Raw genomic sequence first — 23,897 nt, forward strand, 5'->3', positions numbered from 1 at the left:
CCCTCGCTGCGTTTTTCCTGAAAATACTGAACAAATATATTTTATTTTATTTTATTTTTAAAGGAAGTGATAGAATCTGAAATGAGCAAATAATGGGTTTCCATTCTAAGCAATGCCTTTTCTCCCTCTGGATTTTGCAATCTTTTAAAGCTTTTTTCATACCCAACTTTTTATTATTATTTATAATGTGCATGTTACCGGAAAATCTTTCCACAGTATGCTTACCACCACACGATGTTTAAACACACATTATAAAGTGGATGTAATTGTAAACACTCAGAGGGATATAATTACATGTAGCAGATTTAGGAGCTAATTCTTTGCTTCTCTCTCTCTCTTTCCTCTCTCTCTCTCTCTCTTTACTCTGCATTTTATCAACATAATTATTTTTTGACTGCAGACTAACACCCAGAAATTGACAGGCATCCATTATAGGCAGCAACTTGTTCACCAAATTGAAAAACAATGAGCTGCAGGTTTATATGTGCCCATTGTCATACAGAATTACCGGGGCTTTGTTCCACAAGAGGAAAAAGCTAATGGTTTTGAAACAGCAGGTGACAAAACACATTCTTTTTTTTTTTTTTTTTTTTTCCCTTTTTTTTTTTTTTTTCCCCTCCCCTCTTATCAGTTTGTTGATGAAGTCATTACGAACTGGGGGCCAGAATAGGGTTGGCCTTATTTTTAGCAGATAGACTTTTAATGAGTTCTATTGTGGAGACAGTCATGTTGATTTGCTTACATTTTTTTTCCCCCCCCTTCACTCAGAAACTCCCAGTATTGAAAAGCTACTATCAAAGGACTGGAAAGACAAGCTTCTTGCCATGGGATCAGGGAACTTTGGAGAAATAAAAGGTAATGCTGTTTCTGTGCTAAAGCAAATTGAGAATGAATATACAGCTATCACTGGCTTTATGGAACTTTGTTTGTTTGCTTCTCTTCCCCTCCCCTTGAAACATTGTAATTTGGCGCTTAAATGAAATGTATGCTCTCCATCTGTGATAATACAAATAAATGAAATGGTATATTGCCCTAAGTGAATGAACTTACGTAAAGGTTTTGTTGCATATATCGTTCTGTATATAAGAGGACACATCCTATTGCCGGATTGGAAAAAAAAGTCAATTCACATATCAAACACAGGCTTGTGTGGGATCAGAGTATAGCACAGCTCAGCTTCTGAAATCTGAGGGTGATCAGAAATCCTTGTTAATTTTTGGACAGATTTTGATGATGTAGATTTTTTTGACTTTTCTGTGTGCAGGAGGGGAAAAAAAAAAAAAAGAGCAAAGTTTGTGTAATGATACCTCTAGGTACCGAAATTAGCCAGTGCAGATTTTAAAAGACAGTGTACAACATCTGTGCACTAAAGCATGTTCTTTTAAAGCCATACTCCAGAAGGAAAATGACAAAATTTGACCACTCTCCAGCAGCAGTAGCTTCTGCTTTGCCAAGATATTTCCCCATTTTATATATGTGAGGTCATTTTAGGGAACCTGTAGTTGTTTGTTTTCGTGTAATTTAATATTTTTATAGTTCTTCCTCAGTGCTTGTGATGAGGAACCGAGTCAAAATGTATGTGTGTCAAAAATTTTAGTTTCCAGAGCAGCCATTGTCACTCTGAAAAGAAACAGTGACTCTGATTCTTCTCCTATTTATATCAGTGTACATCTGGAGTAGCAAAATCCAAGCCAATGTTGTTTCGGAAATGTGAAAGTAGAATGAGATTAAAATTAAACCCTTCTTTTATGTTTATAAACTAGATTTCATTTCTCTCCATTATTTTTGGTTTGTTTGCTTACTAATGGCGTTCCTGATACCGAGATCCTCGTTCAGGCAGGCTCCCAAACCTCGTGCCTGACAGGTTTAGGGGCCTTCTGCACAAGAGATGGGCAGTATTCAGTAAAGGATACAACAAGACATGCTCTCAGAGGTTAATGTATTGGTACGTGTGCAAAGACAATGTTATTTTAATTATATGTGCCTTCCAGCTTGTCACCGATAAGCCACCAGCATTAGTTTGTGCTAGTCCACTGACTTACGCAAGTAGGAAAGTATGCCACTTGCTTCCCCTAGCTTCTCCCTAAGAGGCTGTAATTCAAAAATATATATTCATTACATATGTAGAATAACTTTATAACAGAAGAGAGTGCTTCGGCCCCAAATAGGCTGAGATATTATTATAACAGAGGGCCAAACCCTGGGTTCTTTATTTCCGCTGAGCACGTTTTCTCCATGTGCGTAAAGCAACAGGTCGTAAAGAGGTAGGGTTGCCACTGGGCTTCTCTGCGAGTGCTGGTTTTTAAAAGTATATTGTTTGAAAATAACATCACCGCCTGCCACGAACTGCTGCATCTTTAAGATATTTCGGGCCCAAAGTACACGGGCGGCTTTCATACCCACTTTGGGGTGTGTATTCCAGCAGTTCTTGCATGTAGTCTGGAGCCTCTTTAACCTTTGGTATGCTGGAGCCTTTAGAAGGACTCCCAGTGATTCACCTCTGCCTTTGGACTCGGTAAAGCTGCTCTGAAAAGTGCAGCGCGCCGAGAAGGCGGTCTGTTCCCAGTCCCTATGATCTTGTTCTGTTGGAGGGCAATCTTTTTTCTCCCTTCCTCTCTTCCCCTTTCACAAGCTAAACTTGAAAGCGGCAGCAGCAGCTATATGCTAGCACGAAAGAAATTCAACAGTCCTTTCAGTCTTGCCCGGGGGGAGGATGGGGAGCAACAGCAGAGCCTCAAAGAAGAGTTTGCTTTGCTTTAATTTTTGTTTTTTAGCTTCATATTTTGAACACAAGTCGAGTTATTGTTCTGTAGCTCTGTTCAAAAGCCTCACATCTGAGGCTTTTTAGTGCAACTGTGGTGTCTATGGTTGGGGGCATGGTTATTAGGTGTTTGGATCAGGTTTGGCAGTAAGCTGTGAAAACAGGCACTGGTTTATTTTTCCTACTGACTGCCGTGACAGTTGCAATTATTGTCCATTGTTCCTAGGTGGCTAGAAAGGAGGGAGGATACAATAGAGCATTGCCCTCTGGGGGTAAATGAATTTGACTTACAGGTTCTTGGGGGGTCAGGCAGGCCGATTATTTAGCGCCCAGGAATGCGGTTTTCATGGCACCGCCGGCCATGAGCGGCCAACGAACAATGGCTCAGCTGTATTGCAGCTGTATTTAGCGAGGCAACATGAAAGGTGTGCAAGTTGAGCTGCTTTATACTTGCTTACGCGTGTACAAACACACATATATTATGCTGGAAAATGTTTTTGTCTGTCTATAGGAACGTAGGGTTATTAAGTTTTCCAGTTGTGATTTTTTAATTAACTTCCCTCTGTATTTGGCCTGGCAGCTGCATTTTTTTTTCCCTCATTTCTCTATTAGTGATATTTGGAAACCCCGCACAAGTAGTGTCTTATTATTAATACACCCTGGAATGTGGACAGCACTAGAAGCTGTACTGCCCAACTGTCTTATGCACTGAATAGTTTTTTCCGTTTAACTGTTCAAAATTTCATTGTGTTTTTCATTAGATCTGGGGGAGTTTTAGTACGTCATGTGCTAAAGTCTCAGCACTAGGCTACATATTGTTAATGCCCAAGTCTGTGTTATTACCATTGAGTTTTATTCTCTGGGAGAGATTAAAAGAAAGGGAGATGAAGCGGAAGACTTTATTTTCTATTAGTGTTATTTCTTTTAAGTTAGAAAGCAGTAATATTTTATTAAAGATAGGGGAGTTGGTGAATGGCTGGAAGTCACCAGACTCCCACGTTTTGTACTCAGTTGTTCCTCTTAGCTGCTTTGTTACTTTCGGCAGCTACTTTAAGCCCCCCTTTCTTCATCTGCATGCCTGTAAAAATGGGAGAACCATCACGGAGTATCTGCAGAGGTCTGGCTGCAAACTTCAAGATCAGAGTTAGAATGATCTATATATGTCCAGTTACTAATGGAAAAGGAAACGTAGTATTTCATTCCAGGGCTTGACTGAAAGGTACTGTAATGGAATACTCTTATACTTAAAATGGGGCAAAATCTTGAACCTTTCATGTCTGTAGAAATTTTAACTCAGATGCCTCGGTTTGTTTAGAGAGGTAGTCTGGGGCTAAATAAATAATACAAGTTTGGCACTGGAGATTTCTTAAGAAATTTTGTTTAGGAATCCATGGAATTTTTACTCTGTTCAAAACGAGTCAGTCTACAGTAAAGCCCACAAAACAAAACATGCCGTTAAATTGAAATATTTTAAAATAAAGCTGTAGAACTGTGTATTGAATTGGTTAAAGCCTGTTCAAACTTACTTATATCCATCATATTCAAGAACAGGGCTCAAAAGGCCTCTGGGTTATTCATGGGTAATGCAGTTTATTGGATTCAGTGGAGCAGAGAGAACTTCAGGTCTCCAACTGATCATCTACAGGAAGGAAAATTATACCCCCTTTCTGCTTTCAGCATAGCCACCTGATACCTGTGCATTGCAGGGTGAAAGTGGTTGCTTTCCTCCAAAGCAACGTTACTGACTGCAGCAGATGCAGCATGTAGGGCGGGCCGTTGATAGGAAAAGGTGCAGAAGTGTATTTCCATGCTCTTCAATGTCAGCGGCCATCCCTATACTTAGAAAATGAACATGACATTTCTGTTTCACTGGTGTTGGGCCTCCTCTGAGGAGACTCCGGGAACGGTGCTGGCCCCCCAGGTGGCCAGGTGCGTTAGGAGGTGAGGTGCACAGTCCTGCTAACGCTGATGTGAGTGAAGCAGCTTTAACCCTGATGAGAGCTCTTTTTAAAACTTCCTTGGTGTACACAAAGCCTTTCTGCTAATCTTGTCCATCTCTCGCTTATCGAGAGTTGTCAAGAAATAATAATACGTATTTTATATGTTCTCCACCTAGCTGATTTTGAATAGGTGTGTGGAACAAAAGTCTGAACTGACTTTTGTTTCTAATCTTTCTACGTTGGTCTTCTGTTGAAGTGAAGGCATTGTTAACAATGATTGCGCCTGAATCTCCCAAGAAAGGCTGGGCAAGCCTGAACCTGATATTTTTTTTTTGCTGTTTGAAAATCCTTTTCTGTTGTACAGGTTGGTTCCTAACCAACTCAGGTGAAGTGTTTTCTGCACTCACTGTGAAAGGGATCATCATTAGGGTGAAATCAGGTCTTCGTTGTATCCACTTAAATCTAGGTGTCTCCAAAGACTGTACTGGAGTAACCACAGGTTTATAATTGAAAGCAAGATTAGCCCACCAACCCTAATCTTTAATGCACGATAACACAGCCATTTGTTTTGTGTGAGAAACTGGGTTCCAAGTTACGTGCAGTATCAGTGCAGGTATTATACCAAGCTGTGTTTGATGTGCGGTAGAGCTGTGTTTGCTGAAGACTCTGATTTTGCTTATATGTTCGGAAGATGGGGCATGAGAGAGTACGCAGTGAACGGTCTTACGACTGCCAATAATGGATAAAGGGAAATAATCCATTCAGCGATACTATAGCTCATCAGAGCCCATGAATTAAAGACATATGTTATGTAGATTCAATGTATGGATTAAAACGGATAATCTGGTAGGTGACACACAGAATCTTGAGATAAGTGGGCTATGCAGATTCGGTATATGGATTGTGACGGATAATTCCATTTAAGTAATGCTGGACAAGTTGAAGACAAGTAAGCTTCGGGTAGCGCTCAGGTTATGTGCAGTAATCCAGTGAGTGACACTTTGGATCGCATAATCTGTAAACTGAAGACAAGGAAACTGGGGATTCTGCATTTAGATGTGGACAGGAGGAAGGAGGGGGAAGGGGGAGAGAGATTATTCATGGGGAATACACTGGGTTTAAACCTTTGACTAATAAAGCACAGAACCCCAGGAGATGTGTGAAAGCTGCACACTTTCTTAGGAGCTGTGTGAAGTTTGCATTTGCAAATTAATGGTTGAAAAATGTTTACAAACTTGTGTCAGATGTGGACGTTTTGCATTATTTTTTGTGGATAGTATTGTATTTGGAGTGGGGAGAGAAGGAGGGTGAGAGAGTCATAAGTGAAGGAGGTAAGAGATGTCTGGTTGTCGGCTTTTAACTGTGATAAATTCAATATTTATTGCAACCTACTTAGTATCTTCTCTGTGTTTATTTTTTGGGGGTGTTTTAATAGTAGCAAATTGCTGACAGCTTTAGTCCTTTGTTAATACTTCCAAAGTGCTGGCGGGGGGGGAACCTGCGCAGTGGCACGCAGGGGAACCTAAGTTTTGAGAGGAAATTTGGCAGCTGCTGGAATAGTGGAGGTTGATCACAATGCAATATGATACTCTCAGGCTGCAGAGAAGTAGACAGTGCCAATTGAGCCACACCAACGCAGAACTTCTTTCAGGCCAAATGAAAGCCTGAAATGGAGACTGTGACTGGATGGAGCTGCTCCTATTTGACCCTAGAACGGGAGGTTAGTTGAGGGTAGTATCTGTGGAAGGAGGGTTGGAGGAATCTTTTTTAAAGCATGTAAAATGCAAAAAAACCGTGAATTTGTGAAAAAGCAGCAAATTTGGGCTGTTGCAGATTTGTATTTTTTTACGTAAAGGTACTTTATTTGATCAGAAAAAAATCAAGTTCTATTTAAATCAAATACAACTTTTATATTTAGGAAGTGATTATTAATAGAGAAAATAGAATAAAATTGAACTAATTAAGTAGCAAATGCCAATGGCTTTATTTTGTTTGAACGTACGGAGGCCAAACTACTATATTTAAATATCGTTCGGAGGGTTGGATGACAAAAGGGACCTAAAGCAGTTCTTTGTACTAAAATTACCTGAAAGATGTGCTGATAGAGATGAATGTCGCTGAGCTGCAACTACCAGTTTGTCAAAACAAAGCAAATATACATACACATGCATATTTTTTACTGTTTTTCCTGCTGTTGCATAAAATTCCAGCAGCAAATGCTATTTCTCTAGCCTAGTTCTAGCTTGTTGTCTAGACAGTAAAACAATGAATAACCTCTGAGAAATAGTCTCAATACAAATGTTGTCTATTCCTTTTGTAACCTTGACAATAAGTTGCTAACCTGGTTGAATACCAAGCTTTGTTTGCAGTCTACTGTACCAAAACTTTTTCTGACAGCAAATAAAGAATACTCAGTGACAACTTCTTTCCAGTGTTGCGAAACAGTAATGTGCTGGTCTGTTATAGAGCAGACGGCTAAGTTTTTGTCCCCACAGAATATTAATTCTTGAGGGTAGTAATGGCAAAAGATGGTAATTGTTCATCATTTGTTTTTATTCATTCTGCAAAGTCTTCCACTGAAACCTAAAAGATTAAGACTGTCCGTATGCTGAAATAAATAACTTCCTTCTAGCTTGCTGTTCTAAAAAGGATTTTTGTTTTTCAAACAGAGAAGATTCATTCCATAAATCTGTAGTTACAGGCAAATCAGTTTGAATTCTGGGCTTTTCTTTCCTTGTTTCTTTTTCTGGTGGCTCTGTCTTGCTGAGTAAAAAGCAGTCAAAGTTTTCTTTTATTATGCTGACTTCCCATATCAATCAGATGAAGTAATTTAATTTAGCTAGGTGGGTAGTTGTAAGTGATGGCAGTCATTGTGTAGTAAAGTTGGCTTAAATACTTAATGAAAAATGCCAATTTTTAGATGTTTATGTCCTGACAGCTCCAAGATTTACTGGCCTGAAAAGCTATGTGCCAGTTCATAATAAAACACTCTCTGAGGTATTGATTTGGGAAGCATCAAGAAGTTTGCACACGTGCACAAGCCCATACCCACACCCACCCACCAATATAACCAGCAAGTACGTAATTTAAAGTATATACTCATTGCTTGGTCACAAACATTTGACATTTCTGTTCAAAGACAGAGGAAAGAAGAGTTTAAATTCTGAACTTACCTCAGCCAGTTAGATCTGTTTATCAGACTATGTTTCCTGAAGGCACGTAACATCAGCTCCCCATTGCCTCACATATACAACTTCGGGTGACGTCAGCAGCACGGCCGTCTGTGCAGCAAGGGGAGAATACTCCTCTTTAAAATTACTATGTTATAAATAGATTTTTTTAGGGGGAGTATGACAAAGATTAGTTTGCTTTTAAGTAGAAGACGACTAGGTGGCCTGTCTATTTTACTTTCCTGATTTCCTTACTGAGCACAGTAATGTTGGGTTTGGATTTCTAACGTGGCAGAGCAAAGGTAAAACTGGGGTGGGGAGTGGGGAAAGAAAAATAGTTGACAATGGGATGAGAATGAAACTCAAGAAGAGATACTGGAATAAAACCCTCAAGAAAAGATACATATTTTATGGACTGCTGATGTTTCTATTTATCCTTTGGATATAATAATGCCAGTTATTATTATCTGTTAGTGCCAGTAGGAGTTTAATTCTTCTGAGGACAGCTTAGTTAATAGGCTGTTCAGTTTGAAAAACCTCCTTCTCGGCTCTTTTTCAGTTTTGTATGAAAACTGTTACGTCCCTAGCTTAAAAATCACACTGAAAAAACACACCACTGCAGGAAATGCTTGGAGGTGACTCAGTTTTTAGCTGATGTAGGGGTTGTAGTTATGGCCTCATTACACTGTTGTTACATCAGAGTAAAGTTACACAGAAGCTGTGTCGTGGCATGGTTCTGTTGCTTGCTTAGTTGGGTGGCGTCAACAATTATTTCATTCATAGGGTCCCTTTGGCTAGAACCCTACCTGGTATCAAACTGGGTCAAGCAAAGATTTAATTAATCTATTTTAATGTGTATCCTTGTTAAAGTCAGTGAGGACATTCTTGGCCTTAGTGAAGTAGTTTTAGTGGTGACTTCAGCGAGGCCAGCAATAAAACGGCTTACGGCACGTAAAGTTAAGAATGACTTTAGGCAAGTTGCTAAAAACTTCATGCCTTAGTTTTGTCTTAAAAAGAGTAACGCATACCACTACCTTTCTACCTGCTCAAAGTCTTCAAGAAGATCAATTAGCTAATGCTTTGAAATTAAAAAATGCTCTATACTGCACGCTCTAATTATTATTATACATCTTAACGTTATTTGAATACGGAGTACTTCAAAATATTCTTATTTCCATTTAATGTTTTTCCCCCCTCAAAGCTTTGCAGATACAGGAGGATTTTTTTTTCTTTTGTAACCATAGTTAATGATATGAATTTAATACAATATTATTGTGTCTTCCAGGCTTTGTACTTGCACATTGTTTTCTTTGATTTTTCTTTGAAAGACGGATACTGACAGTTCAAAAGCTATTTACGTAATTACTTTGATAGTAAAGTGACTCGGGGGATAAATTTCGCTGTCTGTATGGGTGTGCTTGAGTGTGCACGTGAGCACCCCTGATTGATAACAGTCCTAGCAGTTTAATTGAGACATGTCAGAGGGATTGAGGACAGCCTTGCCACGTCCCTGCCCCTTGCAGAACGCGCTGGCTGCCGCGTGGCTGCAAGTGGATCCGTAGGCTGGCTGCAAGCAAACATTCTCATTGCTTGAGCATTCACAGCAAAAGCTTAAAATGACTGTTAAAGAAAATATTGGCTTTCCTAATTTCTCATTTACATTCTCATTCTGTCTAATAAATTATAATAAAGTATTTACTGTTTTGATCGCAAAAGCGGTTTCTCTGCCTTTTTTTTTGCTTTGGTTCTGTTTTGGGTGGATATGCCAAGGTTTCTCCTGCTCGTTTTCTCACTTTAAGTGTGTCATTTGGTCATATTGGTGTCTTCATTCTAATGTTTATTAAAATGTTACTGTCACTGCCAGTCTGAGACTGTGAATCAGAACTAAGAATGTGTAATAGTTTATTTCACATTTGAGTAAATTTCTTTTACTACTTAAACACTATTATGGATAGTGTTGATCTGAGATGAAGTTTAGGTTTGGCGATACAGAATGCCACTAATTTGAGTCTTCTTTTATTGCCATCTGCTGTGGGTGTTGCATCCACAAACATGGGTTTTTTTTCTTTCTGAATCTCTTTTTGTGGTGATAGAGAATAAGCTGACGCATCTGGAAAGCATCTTTTCTTGGGCCATTCACTATATCAACCCGTAGTGTATACTTTGATGCTCTCTTGCCTGAGTTGTTTTGATAAGTTGTGAAAAATCCACATTTTGCCATTGCAGTGATAAAGTACAGAGAGAACAGTATGAGCACCTACTGCAATCTCCTGAAAGGCAGGTGGCCTGGTGGTTAAAAGCTGTGTTAAACATAAACTGTGCAATATCTATTTGTTGTGGATCTGACGGTAATTAAGAGTAATTTTTGAGACAGCCATTGATGTAAGCCGCTGTCCTTTTACTCCTCACTCAATACCTGTGTGAAGTGGTCTAGCTTGCTGTCAAGTTGTACACTGCAATAATGGGCACTTGTTTTTTCTCCCAGCCATGCTGCATGGCTAGCGTGAAAGCACTGCAACCGTACAGATACTCTGTGTAGAGCACAGGCCAGCTCCAGAGCCATTCACAACTCTGTACTACTTGGAGCAGCAATAAGTGAGTTTAATAACGAAGCGGCTGAAGGTAGCTGCTGGGGCTGGTGGCTAACGCTTACTGAGGTTTGCACCGCCTCCCAAGTTCTAGCAGTGTTAGCAGCCGCAGGGATAGTTCATTAATTCCAAAGTAGTGTGATTTAAGCAACTGTCTATGCGGTTGGTGTTGTAGTTACTTAAAATACTAACGTGTTTTGCCCCGTAAGCTGCAGAATTCTTAAAATGGAAATCCTTCAGCTGCCAAGACACTTCACACGATGATAAAGGTTTTGATCTCATGCAGGTTAACAGAGAGAAAATGGTGGTGATAGGACAGAAGTCCACCATCCTTGCTTACCCACAATCTACAGCATCTAGAAAGGGATACAAAAATGGCAACTCGTGCTCTAACTCTGCAGTGCATTTTAATATGGCAGAAAAAATTCCCATCACTGAATGTACTTACATAGTACATTCAACAACTGTTGCCCTCAGCTCACGATAACATAAATAACGTCAAGTATCCTTTGGCCTTCATTTGTTATGCAAACTAAGCAATTTATGAATGGCAACTGTGAAATGGCAGGTTTGTTGACCATTGCCACGAAAGAAATTATAGAAAAGGTGCGCTAGGTAATAAGGGTAACATGAAAAATACCGAACTTAAACTAAATGCAAACACTTTACGTTATGGTCAGGACAGTCTGATTCAAGTACTTTTCTTCTCTTTAATTCTCACACTTTTATAAGTCACCAGTTGTCTGCAAGAAACCTCAAAACTACCTGTGATTGATCATCAGTGGGGCTTATATGGATACATGGGTAAGGCAAGGGGAAATCTACCCCAAAACTCACCGTCTCCCAGTAGACCTACACATCAGATCTCTCTTGCCTGTGGTTTTGTGCAGATCACTTGAGAATATGGCTATCTGAGTACTTATTTTGCAAGGAATGGTACCTTAAAGAATTGAAATTATAATTAAGTATTAATGAAGTTATTGGAAGGATGGGCTAATCACGTGAAAATATAGTGCCTACTAAGCCATGTTTTCTAGAAAGTATTCTCCAACAAAAGTGGGGTTTTTTTAAAGTTGGCAGTGATAAATTCTCCCTTTCAGTTGATTAGCAAACTAAAATTGCTCAAGAAATAAAATGCAAGAAGGCTGCTTTTTGTCAGACTACTTCCACTCCAGTTTATAAACCAAAGGAATTATGTATTGTACTTACTAAGTTAGTACATAAAGCACCCACTTTGCCCACCTGAAAGTTTCTTTAAAAACTGAGTAATAATAAAGAGATTGAGTTTAGTGGATTTGTCCCCAGCTGCACGGCCGCCGTGGGCCTGCAACTCTGGTGTCTGCACTGGCTCTTCATTACCCTTAGTTGATCCAGACTTTCCTCTTGTTCCTGCCATTTAAATAAAGATGTTGTTTTTCCAGGGAAGAAGTTTTTTTTCTCCTCTCTAGGTAAATCAGATTAAAGAAGAAACTGTGGTAGGCGGATGGCCCCGCGGTTGTGCAGTTTTTTCGTGTCGCGGTCAGGGCGGTGGCACGTGGAGCGTTTTGCTCGCTCTCTTGGGAAGCGCAGCCTGAGCTCTGGAGCACAGGGCTGGATATCAACATTTCTTTTTCTGCCGCTGTTGGTAACTAACTCTGTGACCCCTCTGTCTGTCGGTTTACACATATGGAAACATTTTTCCACCTTTCAAAGGTGTGGTGGGGATTAATTTAACTTTACAAAGTGCTTTTTGATTCCCAACTGAAAGCTACTGTAGGAGCTCAAAATACACTGATGAACCAGTACTGGCTGAAGATCTTTGATGTGTGTCAGCGTATTTGTCAAACAGTTTATTTGACAGTGGTTTCTTTTTGCTTACTCTAACTTCAGGACTAAGCCAATCCTGTGTATGCCTTCTTTCTAGTTTTTCTCTCCTTCTCTCTCTTGCACACACCGATCAAGTTTAGAATAAAATATCTGCTGAATAAATAATTAAAATATTTAGTTTTCAAATGTTTCAGTGTGCCCTGCATGTTATACTGCCAGTATCAGTATACTGGTAGTCTTCATTAGATGAGCATTACAGTAAACCAACATGCTGGCTGCAGGTAGGACAAGGAAGGGGCTGCTTCTAGAATAATTCTGCTATGCCACTTGGACACATTGCACCCTTTTTCCTAGGGAAAAACAAATGAAGGATGGAAGAGTGGCAGTAGACATTTCTGATTAATTGTATGGCCAGGTGGCAAACGCATTACTTGTAGCAGCACTCTGTCTCCAATGTTTGAAATAAAAATCATAAGTTGAAAGCGTTTTCTTCAGCAGTGTTAGTATTTTAGCACTGGCTTCCATTCTTTCTCACAGCTTTTAACAGAACAGGTTTAAAGTCCTATGGTTTCTGTTTCAGTGTGTTTCTCAAGTTTCCAGCTTGTACCACAGTTTTTTTGGAGGCTATATCTGAGAATATTCTGCTGTAGCTCTTTGTTATATGATGAGAATATTTTCACATAAATCTCTACCATCTTAATAAAAAGTTAATCAAGTTACATTTTGTTCATATGAAAATGTTGATTCATTGTGTTTTCCCACATGTATATGGCTGCTTACAAATGCTTTTAAGGGCTTGGACTTGGCTGACGTAGGAAATGGAATGTTGCTTGGGAGCGCGAGGTTGAAATTAAGTGAATGTAAATTAAACTATCAAGCAAAGAGCCCTAACAGTGACACCTCTAAGGCTGTGGTACAGTCTTCCAAAGAAAGCAGTAGATGATTCACCATTTCAGACATTTCAATCCAATCTAGAAAGCTGTAGTAAATATATTGTAGGGAACATTCCTGCACTGGCAGGGGGGTGGACTAAATGATCTATTACCAGTAGCTCTTTTCCATGTCTGACTGATAGTTGGCTAGGAACATGTTTAGTATAGTCGCCAATTTTTCTTCTTTTTTTTTTTTCACTTGGAGAGCACTGGTGACATTGGCAGAAGAATGCTTCCTGTGTTTGAGAAAGGTTTGTGTGGCAGGGTTGTCCCAAAAGCAGGCTATTTTCAGAGGAGACATAGACACTGATAGCCTTAATCCTTTCCTAAAGCTTTTTTGAGAAAGGGTTTCACAGGATCTGACTCATGTGAGAGGGTGTGGTGATATTGAAGATATCTGTGGATTAGCTGCTACACATATTTTCTGGTCTTTTAAATTCAAAGTAAAATGATCCTGGGTATACTAATAGTGCCATTTTTTGTTTTAGTGATGAGTCATAGCTTTTGATTTTTCTTGGAATTTTTTCTTCCCTTCCCTTATAACCACTGTCCTTCTGGGTAGAAGAATTTTTACAGAATGATTATGAGAGCGAGGTAGTCAGTTCCTCTGTCTGTGTCTGCTGAACTCTCCTATAAAAAGCATCTAATGACAGTACAAATGGGAGAGATGGTGAGTTGCATTTAACTCAGTTTTTCTGATATGTTTATGCAAGACTTCTTCCTTTAAAAATACTTGTCAGTGGCAGCAACAGCAATAGTACTTAGTGACAATTTAAACACTATGTAATTTCATCCTAATCAGGGCAGCTGTAGATGATATAACAGGTAGCGTCCTGACAGCTGTTGTGTGCTGAGCTAGTAACAGTGAGAAAGCTGGGTGTGGGGAGCTAGAGAGGTATCCAGCACCCAGGAGACTTCTCTGTTTCCCCTTGATTATAGAGGGATGTTAATACACACCTTACAGTTGTGGTAGGCGTCAAAAGCATTCATGTGTCTCTGTCATAAGTTTCTGACAAAAATGTAATTGTCTTTCAAAACTGGAAGTGTCAATTTTGATCTCTACGAAATGTAAACAAATGTTTAAAATTTCAAAACAGGCAGTATTTTCCCCCCCTGTTAATCTCATAAAAAGGTGATGGAAAATAGATGAAAGGGCAAGGAAACATTGAAGGGGGACACCAGATCAAAGCCTGTGTACAGAATTATCTTCCATGGCTCATTTTCCTGTAGAGGGGCAGGTCTTAATGCGCAGTATATTGCAATATGCTCCTGCTCTTTGGTTCTACTAAGACTTTGCTAATAGTGAAGCTGCAAAATAAAAACCTGGCTAGCTCTAAATTTCCTCTCTTCTCTTTACCATTTTTTTTTTCCACCATATGATGCCCAGGGACTCCAGAAAGCCTCGCTGAGAAAGAAAGGCAGCTCATGGGTATGATCAATCAGCTGACCAGTTTGCGAGAACAGCTGCTAGCAGCTCATGATGAACAGAAGAAACTGGCTGCATCACAGATCGAGAAACAACGCCAACAAATGGAGCTGGCTAAGCAGCAACAAGAACAGGTGAGTGATTATTATAGTGGCTTTCAGCGTAAATAATTTTCTAGGAGGACTTTCCAGTTGTTTATCTTCTAGGGTTGATACTCTCGAGTTTGCTCTCCACCCCAAATTTTTTTCCATTTGTTTTCTTAGGTGAAGGAAGTTTGAACAAAAACATATTGGAAGAATGCTTTCATTTGCAATATATAAAACAACGAATACTCTTTGTCTTATAAAGATACACCTTCCATTTTGGAGGTATTCTCTTCCAACAGCTTTTTTTTCAAATAAGTGTAAATAAGCATGCAAATTCAGCCCTCCTGAATAATCTTCCAATGCTGCTTGAATTCAGTGATGCTGAATAGGTATAAAAGGAACAAAATGCAGCAATTGGATTGTAATGTGAGAAACGAAAAGGTTGGTTTTGCCAACTGTGGAAGAAAGTGGGGGAGAAGAATATAAAGTCAGTGAAAAAGTGTGACTTTTTTTCTTCTACACTTGAGAGGCTTGATTTTCAGCTCTTGCAAATATGCCCTCCACTGAAAATGCAAACGTTTTCACATGTGAAAAGTTCCAGTGTGCATATACGGACACTTGACATTTTATGCAAGAACGTAACTTCTGTAACAAATTTGCACCACGCAAGTTTTAACAGAAATGAATGTCCATTTTTGTACCCAAACATGAGCAGAGACTACCTAGACGTCTGGTTTAAAATTTTGTCAGGAGTCCATACTGATACTTCTTATCTGAAAGTGTTTTGGTCTGCCTGACCATTATTTCAGCTTGTAATGAAATTTGAGTTTATATCATAGAATTGCAGCTATGTGAATTTTATGAAACTCACAGAATTCTTTGAAACCTGTCATAGTTGTCATACTTCAGTGTTTGTATTGTGCCAAGCAAGTCTTAATTTTCTAAACTGCTGCTGACATCTTCAGACATTTTAGCCTTGGTTTTCCCTATTTTTGATTGTTTAAAAACCTTACCTTAAATACTGTGTATTTTGGCCTCACACCTGGAATGCTACATAGGGAGAACAGGAGAAGTGACTTACCTATTAAACTAGAGAATTTGTATCACACTGTTGTTTACATGCAGAAGGTAAATGAAGGTGTGAAGGTGGAATTGGCAAGACTCTTCCACGAGGAGACATCCTGCAGGAGCCATTTCCTTTGCCCTACCTTTTAAAGTCACTACTGCTACAGGATGGCTGAATGATCTGAGAGTAAAAAAGAAAATGGAGAGAATGGAAAAAGGCAGTAAGAAATCCTGCAGGATTATTATTAGGATTTCTTTTAATTTAAGAAATTATGTATAATTCTGCATTATATAGAAATGAAAATAACCAAACTTTCAAAAAAAGGTATTGATAAAAATTACGTTGGTTGCTTAAAGAGAGGCTCTAGAAAGAAATCGCTTATTTAATCTTTTAGATGTGGGATTAACTATGAGTGAGTGTTTCTTATGCTAATAGTTTAATAATAGAAGTGAAAGAGAATACCTGAGGGGAAGAATGCACAAAATTCCTCCCAGTAAGTATGTGTAAGTTCCCATCTGACCCTGAGATGTGTACACATACCACAGGGGAAGGGCAATACTCCTAATGTTTGTACTGCTGCGCTAGCTATTGGTGAGAGCAAAGCTTCTGTTATGAATCAAATGAAAGTTTTTCAAGTTTGTTTTGTAAATTTGAGGTGTGTAATGGTTTATCTCCATCAGTCCTCTGAGAATTCTAATTTGGTTCCTTTACTGTCTGCTTTTTCCTTCACTGTATGTAAAATGTGTCTACAGTAAGGTTCCCAATCGTTTAGTCAATGGAGAGGGAGGATGGAAGTCCTTATGGAAAATGCACATGACTTTGAGAGGAGACTTAAGATGACTCCATCAACTTCTATAAATCAGTTTCAATGTTGAGCTGTGTAGCCTTGCACTGCCCCCTTAGTTCCTTTCAGCTGATAAACACATCGAAGAGTCAGTGATTTTCCTAAACCCAGTTCCAGTCTCTTTGTGTCTGTTTCTGCATCAAGGAAATAGGCATGCTAATACCTTCCTTCTGGGTGTCAGATTTGCTTTTTTTTTTTTTTTTTTTTTTGAATTTTTGAATAGGTGGTGCCAAACATAAAAGGAATATTACTGTCCATCGTACCTTTTTGTCTTTCCTGCCTTCCTCTACTATTTTCCAGTTTCTCTGCCAGTATTGTTCTTCCTCCAGCAAGTTGGAGCACATGAATGCTCACTTTTGGGGGATTTTAGCAGTGCCATTTCAGATAGTGAGAGAGCAGAGATTTTTGCATCAGTCCTTCTCTTGATAGCCAGCACAACATTTTCCATAATATTCCCTTTCAGACTAGTATTAGCTATGAATTGCTCCTGAACATGAGCCCCTTGCTTCAGCGGCAGTCGAGGCTGCTGCCACGTGTACTTGAAGGTTTCGTCGCTTAATAGAGCATTTTAAAGAACCAAGCAGGGTTGGAAGTATCCTGCATACCAGCTCCAGGAATGGTGATACATACCTCACGTTTCTTCTGTGCAATTTCTCCACAGATTGCAAGACAACAGCAGCAGCTCCTGCAGCAGCAACACAAAATTAACCTTCTTCAGCAACAGATCCAGGTCAGAGACTGCATCTCCACCCGTGCCCCTGTTACCTCTCTTTTCTCCTTTCCATTTCCCCATGCTTTCCCTCAGCCATTGTTGTCATAGTTTCTTTAAGAATGTCTGCAGATGGCTTACTTCTTATTTATGGAAACATGTGAGTGAGGATGTTACCTGTCATTAAGCAGAAAAGGTCAGTTTCTGGAAGGCCTTGTACGATTAACGCGGCTCCTCTAGCATCAGGAAGCAGATGTGAGGGGAGCTGGTCATGTGAGCAAGGGTTTGCTGGACCAAGTCCTCTTTCAGCTGTAGGTCAGGAGTGGCAAAAGTGTGGCCAGAAAGAGTTGGGTTGGAATGGGGCTCCTACAACTCTGTTTTTGAGATTTTGCAGAAGCAGTTCTCTTCAGTGATCGGTAATCGGGTGTACCACCTTCCCTCTGCCCCAGGTGTTCAAAGTCCGGAAATTTTCAACACTTAGGGTGAAGTATTGTCTGAATGAGAAACTGGTGAAAATGTTGGTTAGGTTCAGAAGGACAACTGTGTAAGTCCTAGGTGTCTACAGGTTTACTCCTAGTAGTAGAAAAAAGCCGTAAACTCAGCATAACCAGTAAACTTTATTTAACCTCATTTTTGCTTAAAGTATTCAGAAGTTTCTTTTCATGCCATTGACTGTATTTCACTACTTTTCTTCCATGTGTATATATGCATGCCCCTGTTTTGGGAATAATGCAAATCAGTTTGCCCGTGAAGGTTTTCACAGAATGACAAAGGAGGGGTTTGACATTTTACAGATACCTAGAATCATGGTAAAATCTCTGGCTGTTTAAGTATGCAGTTATGTATAGAGCATTGCAGGTCACTGTGGAAGTGGATGCTATGTTCTGTTTGTTCAGTAACAACAGGATTTTCCTTCCAAAGCTTCTCTTCAATGTTTCAAAATTAGTTGCCTAAAATTATGGGCCGTATCCGTAACTCATCTAAGAAAACTTAATTCCAGCAAAATCAGAGGAATTGTATGGCTTCCCACTAGAATAAAAACTGACTCTACCATTTCAGAGGATATTCTGTCAGTATCAGGACTTGTGTAACTATGATAAACCTCTGGGGAAGGTCCACCCTTCTGTTATAAGGCAACTTCTATACAAGATGTGCTTTGCTGAAAATAATTTTGAGATTGATAAGGCCTGGCTTGGTCTTGACCTGTTTGGTTTTTGTTCTTTAAATTTGTGTGTGGGAGGGATTTTTCTTTATTGCTGTATCTTTAATAAGACTTTAAAAGAAAAACAATAGTAGAACTTCTACAATAGCAAGGAAAGTATTTACATTTTTAGCATTTAGCTATGGCAGTGAGAGAGGAAGTTGTTTTATAACCAGTAAACAAAAATAAATTGAAGTAACATAATTTGACCCCAACCCTTTTAAGTTTTAAGGCCTTGTAGATAAGAATGAAGTATGTTGTTTTTAGGGTAGTAGAGAACACTGATTATTGATAATGAGATATAGAGCCTTTCATCTCCTGATCCCTGGTCCAAGTTTGACCTGAGTCAGTAGTAAATGAAAGTCAGCTAGCTACTATCTGATACAAGCTGCAAGCCTAAGAAATGATTTGGAGGTCTGTCTCAAGGGATTTCAGATGAAATATTGACCCTGCCGAGGTCAGAATTTCACCTCCAGGGTCCACTTCACACAAAACCCATCAGATTTGGGGCACCCTCCTTTTGGATGGTCGCACGATAAAGGTCAAGAACTGAACAGGCAGAGACACAATACTGTCCTCTTATTCCCACAGAGATGATCTGTATGTAGTGAAATTTTGCTACACTGCCTGCCTCTTGACCATTCTGCGGTCTGTATGGTCCTGAAGTCTCATGAACCCTGGTTGCAGTTCAGTTACTGTGAAGTCACTGATAGGAAAAAACATATAAAAATAAAAATAATCCTTATTGACAGTAAATACAAAGCAAAGCATTTCTTCTCAATTGCGTGCTTCGTTGACTGTTAGAGAGAAGACACAATTCCTGAAGAAATCTTCCTTTATATATAAATTGAGACAATGAAGTCACCCTAACATGCCCATGTTTAAAATGGTGTGCGAGTTTACAATCAGGTTATGGTAGGTGGAACAAAACTGTGACATGAATGTAGCTGTGAGTTCAGCTTTTCTGACCTTGCCCTAATTAATCTAACAGGCTCCTGTCACATTGGCCCAGAGTTTTTAAATAGCATTAGATTTATTGACAGGGAAATATTCGTAGAAAGTCTGGATAACTATTTGACTTATGTGCAATTGAATGATTAGGCTGCATTTATGAACACAACCTATTTATGACAAAGGATTCGTTTTACTTGAGCCAATTTTTTCTAAGCTTGTAAGAGTTGCCATAATTCCAGATAAATTATTACACAGAAAAAAGCTATTGAAATATTGTATCGAAAACATAATACCCTAAGGTTAAAAAAAAGCACAACCTGCCTGACCCCATGATTTATGACTCCTTTCTCTAAGTGCGCTAACTTGGAAACAGTTCCCTCTCTCCTTACCCCAGCATGCAGTCACCAATACACAATACATAAGCAGGGAGAGACTGCAGCGTGTCTCTCCTCCTTACGGGACTGCAGATGCTGAGTATAACTACAGCTCAATTAAACTAGCCACTTCTGTGATGCTGAAGAAAGATGCGTTAGCTACTTGAGCTTAGAAAAATGTACCTGGCACATGAGTCTCTAATTGACGTTATGTCTTTTTCAAGTCCATCTCTTCTGAATTAACTGGAAGGAGGTGTCACTAACGCAGAAGACAAACAGCTTGTCTTCGTATAGAGAGTTAAGTAAAGAGATAATGCTAAACTGGAGAAAATTTGCAGTTTAGATTAAATTTAAGAATCTGTATGACCTTAAAATGCTCAAATGTGATCTAGACAGGATTTTGTGTTTTAGCAAAGGTTTATAATTTTTTTTTTTCTGCTTTTCAGGATGTTCTAGACCTAATTTGTGAAGAGGTTTGACTTTCTTTGAATAATTAACTAAACCTCCCCCCATCTTATTTTATGCCATTTTGAAATGCATCCTCCCATGCACAGTGCTTTCTGTTCTATTTAATCTTCGTGTGTATGTGTATTGAAAAGGTTTTTGCTTTTAACAGTTTCTGCCTGCTGAGTATTTGGGGTCTTCTCCCCTGCACAGCTCAGTCTTGTTCTTTTACCAGAAATGAAACTGGAATGCATGTTCTGTCAAGTCTTGTGTATTGACAGCCCCAAAGGTCTCAGGCTGTGTTTCAGCACAGCTCTGTAGCGATCTGCAGCTGTAGAGCAGGCTGAGGAGAGAGCATGCAGACACCAAGTACAGCTCAGCAAGTTCTTGGACTAAATCTGGTCTTGTCGTTCAGGGCCTCAGGGGAACTCTCATGGTGACCTCCTCATCTTCTTTTGTGAGGCCACAATCTACTTCCTGGTGTCCTTGCTCTAGAACATGGCGAAGTCTGGGGCTCTGTAGCTGTCACATCAGGTGGGCAGAGAGTGAAAGAAACTTGAAGGCTAGATGCTCCTTTTTGATGACGCTGAGGTAGTCCCCACGACAGGCAATGAGCGTGCGTGGTGTTCTGCCTTGAGGGCTGTCTCTGAGATGCAAAGTTTTGTGGGGTGGTGCAGTTTACACCTTCCACTTGCTCAGAGAAAAAGTCTAGCCCAGGTTGATGATTGAATAGTTTTCTCTGAAGCTCAGTGACGAATGTCACTTTAATTGAACTATATTTAAAATGAAATATGGTTGTTAAAATTCATAAAGCAATTCATATTCAGTAGGGCACTGTTGATAAAATAGGTCAACCTTGCAGCCTAAATTGTGATAAAACCGATGCTGCTAATCTCACGATTTTGTGGAAAGCCTGACAGTGTTTTATGTTTTTCCCTGAAGCCCCAGCTCTTGGAGTCATGTGATGACAAAAATGCCAGCTTTCATTTCTTCAAAATGTAAACTTCCAGCTCTCATATTTCCAGGCAAAATCTGAAACCATGAGCACTACAAGTTCCAAAATTAGAAGGCAAACAAAACGGAGGCCAAATGTTGTTTTTTAAACTGTTCTGATTTTTAGTCAAAATTTTTTTTGGAGAGCCCAGCTCAAGATCTTGGAACACTTCAGGTTGCCAATAATGTAAAACGAAGATCGCAAAGCAGCAAGAAGCAGCAGCGCTGCTTTATGATGTCTCTACCGTTTGGGCCACAGTTTTGTTTGACTTTTTAGTTTGATACTGCGGGTACTTGGTTACTAATTTGTATTCATTTCTGAGCGACGGACTTAGCCCAAGGACTGGGTGCTCTCTGAAACTTGAGAGCAATTCCTGCCAGACAGCAACCGTTTGACGACTCTGTGTGTTTTAATTTCTTTTTGCTTCAGAGCTGGAGACTTGCCAGGAGAGGTTCTAACAGGACACCTTTCCTGTTAGGGAGGTTGGACCTCTGAAGAACGAGAGGATCCTGACTAAATTCTGATGCGAAGCTAGACAGGCGTGCCTCTAGCCCAGTCCCGCTGCCAGGCGGGATGTGACGTCTGCCTGGCACCCGGCCGGATGGCGCAGGCAGCTCCAGCGCCTGGTGGCACCTGGCAGGCCTGCCGGGGGCCTGCTCCCAGGCGAAGAGCTTACCGTGGCCTAAAGGGCCTCAGGCTTTGCAGACCCTTAGCAGCTCGCCTGGCGGGGAGCGTGGGCACCACGGCCCTCCAGATTCCGTGCCCCTTTGGGCTGCAGGCTTCCTGGCTTTCCTCAATCCCTCAGCTGCCCTGGGTGTCCTCCCGGCTCCAAATAAGGCTTTCCTTTTTGAGTCTGGATCCAGATTTCCATCCTCCCCCGCCCCGCTGTCAGCTGGCTGTGTCCCTTTCCCCATGAGTTGTGTGTTGGTAGATGGAGAGGCCTGGCTGCGCTAGTATGTTCCCAAATCAGAATATTCCCATTCTCATTAAGTTCTGAGGTTTAAGGTGTTGTTCCAATTTGGAATGTAATAAAATCTTGAACACTTGGAATTTCCTGCAGGATGGTTAGTCCCTTTTGTAGCCAGATCTGTTTTTCAAAATCTAGCTATATTTTCGGGGAGGAAAGAAGGATTTGGTTTCTGAGTTACACAGAAGTTCAGAAAAATATTTCTTAAGCTTAACATGCAAAGTTTTGAAATGACACAGTTGTTATTGTCAAAACTTTCCAAGCACCAAGAGGCTCTGGGTTGATTCCAGTCTTCCAAAACACTGGTAAAGAGACCCGCTTCCAGAGTGCTTTAGGTATCATAATTTACCCACACAGTTATCTGTGGTGATAATTTTTTGTTGTTGTTGTTTAGATTTGTTGTTGCTTTTGAACTCCTCAGGTGAGCAATCATCTGTTATCCACAACTGGCTGAATGATGTTCAGGCCTGTTTGTGTTCTCTTTGTTTGAGAAAACATTGAGATTTTGATTGACCTATTTCAGATGAAGTTTAGTTGTAAAAAGTACCAGTTTCTCTTTCTTGTTGTGAGAAGACACGGACCATTTGACTGTACATAAAGAAATGTGAAGATTTGTTCCCTGCCACAACAAGTTTGCACTCTAAATTATGCTTCCAACACAGCTTATCCTTTCATTTTCTGTCTCCTGCTGGAAAACAAACTCCAGCAGGGCACTCTGTGAGCTAAATACTTGGAGTACTTTGTGCCTGTAATGAAGAGGGTAGAGATCCTTACCCTTAGTCCTTGCCCTGTTGGTGTTTCCTTGGTGCAGCCATAACGGCTTGTGAAATTTCTTTCCTGGTCCCTGGCTTCTTGCATGCCTGTAACCCAGAGTTCTCTAGGAGGCTTTAAAGGGCTGTAGATGATGAATCCTTCATTCGAGATACAAAAATGAACAACCACTACACAAGCGCTTGGTTACAGATTTAGTCATGTCTGTTGCTTCTGTATTACCACTCTTCCTGGGAATTCTGATTTTCTAAGAAGTCAGTGACAGCAGAGCAGTGCTTCGTGGTGCTACAACCCCTTTGCAAGCCATTGCACCGCGGAACAGTATTAGTTCGTCGTAATTAGAGTCCTCTTTGCATATCAGAGAGAGGTGAGGACAAAAGGTTTCCTTGGTAGACAATAAAGCTGTTGAAGTGAGGGCCTGATCCAACTCCCACTGAACGTAGTGAAAAGGCTCTTATTCATATTAGTGGGAGTTTAATGAGACCTTTCTTCAGTAGGAAACTGTGAGAAACTATCTTCCTTCTCACTCTGCAAAATGTTTTCGGAACAGGCTCCGTCCACTGAGACGGTTTGTTTTTTGTTTTGTTTTTTTTGCCAGTGTGGATATGACAAGCTGTGACTGCACAGTCAAACCGAACAGGCTCGTAGATTGGGGACATTTTGTCCAAATTCATCATGTGTCAGGAGCAGCTGTTTTCCTGCAACTTATAAACATGGGCATACTGGATTCAGTGAGACAGGCCCAAGAAGGAGTCACACTGCAGCCTTTCCCATGACTTTGCAACCTCTTCCCAAACAACTGAGGTTGCCGGCAAAGAGGCTAAACAATTGTTTCTCACAAAAGCTCTGCAGCTGATGTCCTAT

At 40.1% G+C, this 23,897-nt stretch overlaps 1 protein-coding gene across 12 annotated transcripts in view; it reads left to right on the forward strand.

Annotated features, from left to right (window-relative positions):
• SOX5 (SRY-box transcription factor 5) overlaps nt 1–23,897 on the forward strand; it is a 648,107-nt gene that overhangs the window by 483,564 nt on the left and 140,646 nt on the right. For 11 of the 12 annotated variants that reach the window (XM_030040646.2, XM_030040647.2, XM_030040640.2 and 8 more), the window contains 3 exons: nt 769–855; nt 14,585–14,757; nt 17,281–17,349. In XM_030040646.2, coding sequence (XP_029896506.1) covers nt 769–855; nt 14,585–14,757; nt 17,281–17,349 — 329 coding nt within the window. The remainder of the gene's footprint in view (nt 1–768; nt 856–14,584; nt 14,758–17,280; nt 17,350–23,897) is intronic. The other variant, XM_030040648.2, reaches the window with a different exon arrangement.

The sequence above is a fragment of the Aquila chrysaetos genome, chromosome 17 (genome assembly GCF_900496995.4).
Source record: "Aquila chrysaetos chrysaetos chromosome 17, bAquChr1.4, whole genome shotgun sequence".
Lineage (NCBI taxonomy): Eukaryota > Metazoa > Chordata > Aves > Accipitriformes > Accipitridae > Aquila > Aquila chrysaetos.